Source organism: Pteronotus mesoamericanus, unplaced genomic scaffold, assembly GCF_021234165.1.
Source record: "Pteronotus mesoamericanus isolate MK-2021 breed Mesoamerican mustached bat unplaced genomic scaffold, CSHL_Meso_final contig_105, whole genome shotgun sequence".
NCBI classification, from domain to species: domain Eukaryota; kingdom Metazoa; phylum Chordata; class Mammalia; order Chiroptera; family Mormoopidae; genus Pteronotus; species Pteronotus mesoamericanus.
The window spans coordinates 5,329,080-5,335,341 of record NW_026555006.1 but is presented as its reverse complement, the minus strand read 5'-3'; the positions used below and the strand labels follow the sequence as shown (position 1 = coordinate 5,335,341).

At 41.3% G+C, this 6,262-nt stretch overlaps 1 protein-coding gene across 1 annotated transcript in view; it reads left to right on the top strand.

Annotated features, from left to right (window-relative positions):
- The first annotated feature begins 4,881 nt into the window (after positions 1–4,881).
- NDC1 (NDC1 transmembrane nucleoporin) overlaps positions 4,882–6,262 on the top strand; it is a 44,110-nt gene continuing 42,729 nt past the window's right edge. Inside the window, exon 1 of the mRNA XM_054573331.1 lies at positions 4,882–5,056. Coding sequence (XP_054429306.1) covers positions 5,000–5,056 — 57 coding nt within the window. The 5' untranslated portion in view covers positions 4,882–4,999. The remainder of the gene's footprint in view (positions 5,057–6,262) is intronic.

Below are 6,262 nucleotides of genomic sequence, written 5' to 3'. Positions count from 1 at the left end.
TGTGTGTGATTACGTGTCGCAGTGTGTTTAATGTGTGACCTGAGACAACTCTTCTTCCAGTGTGGCCCAGAGACACCAAAAGTTTGGACGTTCAAGCTTGCAGAACCTTGAATTTGGCAAAGCTGTCCTGGCTCACTCCTCCCTCCTAAGTGTGCAGGGAAACTAATTTCATATAAAAACGAGCAACTGAAAGGGTTGCAAACAAATCTCATAATGAAGTTATTTTAAAAAATGAGAACAAGGAACAGAATAACATCCCTAATGAATGAAAGCATTCCAGAAGCATGTCCACAGAACCAGATAAAAACTATAACAACATTTCAAACTGAGCTAATGCAAGTTAAAAAAATAATACAAGACAGAAAAGAACAAATCAGAATTAGAAAGTAGAAATTAGGTAATAAAACTGAATAGGAAAGAAAAGGGAAAACATTTCACAAAAGATTAAACTAGAAGGAATGTCAGAGTAACATAGTTGTTGCATAGCAGATAATGCCTTAAGGGAATAAAAATTGAGAAGAAGGAAAAAAATGTAAATTCCAGAGTGAATAAAGATAAAGAGAAAATGATGAATATAGAAGATAGGAAAAAAAATTCTAAAGGTGTATTATGTATGTTCTGGAAAATAATGAGACTATGAAAAAATTATAATAATAAAAAACTTTTCCTGAGGAAAAAAATTAAAGAGTTTGACTTCACAGAGAAAGAACATACCCGATACCTGGGGAACTCAACCCAGAAGATCAACATGGACATACTCTAGTAAAATTAGTGGATTTTAAAAAAATTTTATTTATTTTTTAATCCTCACCCGAGGACATTTTTTTATTGCTTTTTAAAGAGAGAAGAAGAGAGAAACATCGATGCAAGAGAGAAGCATCAATTGGTTGCCTCCCATATGCACTCAAACCGGGAATCATTCGCACCTGGACCTGAGACCAAACCCACAACCTTAGTATGTGCCCTGACCATAAATTGAAGCAACTGAGCTGCATCTGCCAGGGCGTAAAATTAGTGGAGTTTAAAGAAAAAGTATTTGTGGTATCCAGGCTAAAAGACAAAGTCACTTACAAGGGAGAGTTGGATTGTCATCAGACTTTGACAACAGCACTGGTTTTGTGCACTTAAAAATAAAATATAACTAACAAAAATGGGAAAAGAAGAGGGGAAACATTTATAAGGCACAATAAGCTTGCTGATTGCCTTTTAGTTATCAACTAAGAGTAAAAGAACATTGCTTCAAATCAGATACTGGAGAAGGAGGGGAGGAAGGTATTAGGTAATTTCAATGCTGTTCATAAGAGAGAAATGATCAACAACAACTGCCCTTCCCAAATAGAGGGGATTAAAGATGTTATATAAAGGAAATAATTATAAAAAATACAAACCTTTTTAAATATTAAAAAAGAGAGCAAGCAAATAAATCACACACTGAAAAACTATATTAAAAATTTGAAACATTCAAATAGATGTGGGTGTGAATTCCTGCTTCACTTGAAGGGCAAGTATGAGAATTAAATTTATATGATATGATTTCTAGTGCACATGATTGGCTTCAAATTTTGCTCTTTCACTACTGTGCTACTCAAGGCAAGACATATCCACTAAATGGTGGAATTATACGAATTATAGGAAGGAGAGATTGGATAGGAAAGGCTTCCCGGAAGACATGGCACTTGAAGATACAGAGAGTCCAGTTTAAGCAGAGGCAAAAAGGAATAAAAGCAAGTCATGGTTGTGAGGAGGTGAGGGGGTCTGTTAGCAAGTCAGTTTTTGCTTCTTATGCCTGCACTCATCCTTTTCCCAAGGACAACTTAAGAACTAAAAAGTGGTAACCAGTTCTACCAGATGCATTAGTTGAGGGTATGGTTTAGGAGAGTGAGTGTCTAAAGGTGGGACTTGTATACCAGACAGGAAGGTCCTGACAGCAGGGACTCTGCTCCAATGTACACCCCCAAAGGGCTCAGCGCAGTGCCTGGCCCATACTCGTGCTGAGTAACTGCTGGTGGGATGAATTAATAACAGAACAACATAAACACTTTTCAAGCCCTCTTCACGTAATCACGTTTGTTGATTTGCTTGTATCATATAGGATAGGTTAGGGTCTTCTGCAATAACAACTTCAAAACATCAGCAGTTTAAAATGTTTTATTTCTTGCTCATATTACAAATCTATCACAGATTGGCAGGGAAACTCTGCTTATTCTAGTAACTCCGGTCCCTGGGGTCAGTGGAACAACCACTATGTCAAATATTGTTGGTCACTGTGTCAGAAAAACAGAGAGCTCTGAGGGGTCTTAAAATGGCAATTAAGTCTCTCACCTGTAAGTGAATCATGTCACTTATGCTCACAATTTGTTCGCAGGCACAGTCACATGGCTATACCTAACTTTAAAGAGGGTCATGAAGTGCAATCTCATTATGTCTAGAAAGCAGAGAGCTGGAAATATTTGGTTAGCCGTATTAATGACTATCATATTTGAAAGGTGGGTAATGGGGCTCAATTTAGACAGACAGATGAAAAGACAAAACAGTGCACATTATTGTTCCTCTTTGTGCAGTTTAGTAAACATGCAGTAAGAGGTTGAGTTACTTACACTAACTTGCTATTAAACAGGGAGCTGGGATTCAAATCATTTGTCTGACTCTCTCAAGTCTTTGCCTATTGCTTCCCAGGCACTTAAGTATTCCTGTGAAAAACCTTTGATGCAGCCTCTTCCCCATATACTTGGAAATGAGGCACCTAGCACACTCAACTTGATGCGCAGACTTCATTTTACTGTCTATTATAGGCAGAAAGTTAAATCAGACTTTGTAAACAACCTAGGCAAGTTTAAAAGGGAGAAAAGTCCATTTTTGAAATCAGGGTTACATACTTTGCTTTCACTATGTGGATTTTCCCTTATGTCTCTCCCCTCTCTCTTTCCTTTGAAATCTGACCCCCAAGAAACAAGCAGCAGAGGGCAGCCCCACACAACAGCCAACAAAAGGTAGAGCCTGGCTCCACAGAGGGGGCTTCAAAGGACGGAGGAGTCTGAGCCTTATTTTCAATTTTCTGATCCTTTCGAATTCTTCCCCAAGGTGTTTAGAGTCTGGTAAAATAATAATTAACAATAATAGTAATAGTAATGACTTAGGTTTATCCTAGGAAATGTGTTCTCCTGCCCCCCACCCCAGAAAATATCCATGTGTTTTGAATTTATTTATTTCTGCTCAACTCATCAAAATTATGTTGCACAAGAGACACTGGATCTGTCCAGGAGTTTTTTCAAAATAAATGTCCTATTTGCCTTTGGAAATGGCTAATCATATTTTATCAAGAGTTAGCAGCCTTCTCTCTTGGAAGGACTGAATTTGACACTAAACAGGTTACAGAAAGGGAGAAAGAAGGGTTATTTGCCACCACCATCCCCTAATATTTTTCAGGCTATCAGATGCCCAGAACTATACAATAAGTGAAAGTTTTGAAATGAAAACTTTAGGAAAATGATGACTTATTAACAATATTAAAACAATTTGAGAAGAAAAAGTAATTCCCGCATTCCTGAATGTTGTTGGAAGAGTGGTGGTTTTAAACGAGTAGATTTTCCAGGGACTCCCATTATTCATATATTAGATCTTCTTTGCCTATTTTCTTCTCTCTTTTCTAAAAAGGACTTTATTTACTTATTTTTAGAGATAGGGGAAGGGAGGGAGAAAGAAAGGGAGAGAAACATCCCAACCAGGGACCTGACCTACAACCCAGGCATGTGCCCTGACGGTATCGCACTGGCAACTTTTCATTCTGCGGAGAGATGCCCAACCCACTGAGCCACACCATCAGAGCACTTGATCTGCCTATGTATTCCCAGTTTGTCCTGCAGTGCTTCAGACGTGAGTGATACTAGCTCTTTGGATGCGAATACCATACAATCTTGAAACAACTCAGGAAACCATTAATAGCAATGCTGCGTAGCAGTATGTGAGATCTCAATTTGTCTCGCTCCAGTAAGTTTCTTCAGAGTCAGTAAATCACTAAACCTCTCTCTCTGTCTTCTTAGAGTACTGAATGTCGACTGTGCTATGTAATTGGGCATTAAAAGGTGTTAGCAGTATGCCTCCGGGTATCTAAATGAGGTCCAATGCAACCAAAGACTTCATTAGGTGGGACTCGGATTGGTAAAAAGCCGTTTTCCTCACTGGCAGGAATTAATGATAATATTTATAAAGCATTTTATTACCTCACTACAACATCACTGGATGCCATCTTTATTTTTATCCTTATGTTATAGAGGATCACATAGGGTCAAGATATTCTACTTAGAAAATGGCCCCGCTGGATGAAACTGGAAACCAGACTTTAAAAAACTAAACGCTCGGTTAAGGAGAGAGAATTTTCCACTTCCATAAAATTAGTGAGCATCTTTGTGGAGAGGGCCAAAATATACTTTGATTTTTACTTTCAGGCGGTCAATAAAGTAAAATCCGGAGAAAGGAGGACAAATGACTTTGCCAGATCTTTCTAACTAGAATTCCGATCCATCAGCGCTGTGGCTAGTATAGGCCTTATAGAAGACTACGAATCCCAGCAGGCCACAAAGTACCTTCGGGAAGACTTCCTCTCCCAGCATGCTGTACTGTGGAACTCCGAGTCCCAGAATGCAACGCTCATCCTTGCTCCCAGAGGGCCGTAGAGCCTACAGTTCCCAGTATGCAGCGGCGCCACCCCCAATTTCTGGGGCCTCGTTGGACCCTGTTTCGGAAAGACATTTTCGATTACAGAAAGCAAGTTCTGGAGTCCCAGGACACTTTTGGACACCTGTCTCCGGGGCAATTATGGCATACTGGGCCTGTCCAGACGAAACATCCAAAGACTGGGTTGAGACCTGGGCCGGGCTTCGCTCAGGCGGCGTTCGAGGCAGCCCCAACGGGGTCCTCCTGGGGCCTTCCTCTCTTTGAACAGCGGTGGCGGGCGGGCTCACTGTCGCTTGCACCCCTCAGAGTAGGGGCCGCCATCACCATGGCCACGGTTGCGAGTCAACCTTGCTCCGGCGGGTCGCGGGACATCTTGTGGCGCGTGAGTGCTGCGCTCACGGTGGTGTGCGCTTGGCCGCTGCTGGCGTGAGGAGGGATGGACGGGCGCTCACCGCGCGTGCGCTCTGGGTGGGGGAGGAGCCCGCTCAAGTGTAGTGGGAGCGCGTGGGGAAGGGACCTCTTAAAGTGGGGGCGCTCATTACAGGGTTGTAGTGGGAGTTCTGAGTGGAAGCTGGTTACAAGGTGGGAGGAGTGTGCTAGAGAAAGCTGGGTACAGGGTGTGTGCGTGCGTGACGTCCTGAGTACAAACTTGTTACGGGGGAAAGGGGAATTCGGAGTGGAAGCTAGTTAGAGTTGGGGGCTGACCTGCATGGGAATTGGAGCAGGAAATGGAGGAAGAGCCTATGCAGGGGTAGTGTACCTAGTAGGTGCAAATAAGTAACTTGTTTATCACTTGGGAGTAGAAGAGCGAAAAATTGCAAAGAATGTGAATACGAGGTCTTAGCAGAGGCTGGGGTTAGGGACAAAGTAAGCAGGACAAGTAGTTGTTAAAGGAGTGTGTACACTCTGGGACTGAGGTCAGGAAATACTCTCGTTGAAATTGAACCAATAGTTCTGCATCTATTCTGTGAGGGCAGAGAGAAATAGAAGTAGTATCCCTTTTAGGCTACCCCAACGGTACAATCGTCTGCCCTGTATCCCAAGCTAAAAACTTTGGAGTCAAGTCTTACATATTCTTTACTATCTATATTATCAATCACTGATGTCGTGTAGATTGTGTTTCACAAATGTGGCTACAATTATTCTTTTTTTTCTTTTTCATTGCCCTGCCCGCCTTCAGACACTGACTTTTTTATCTTTGGTTTGGGCAAGTGCGATGGACAGCCGCCTGTCGGGGTCTTGTCCCCTTTGATCCCTCTTTATCATAGCCACATTACATACACAAGGGTGTTTTACCTTACAAAATATAAATTCAATTGTCACTTTCATGCTTAAACCCCCTCAGTATTCATTCACTTTGTTTTTGTATTCACTTATTCAACAGTAAATCTTGTGCCACTAATATGGTAGGCACTGGTGATTCAGGCATGAATACCGTGTGTCAGTTGCCCAATAAGGAGTGTGTATCTAATAATTGTAAACAGTTACAATATACAGATAGTTCTTATAAAATGTATACAACCTTTTAGATATTGATGTCTCTGTCAGTTAAACCTGCAGAGACACGTATAAGTTGCTGTAAAATGCA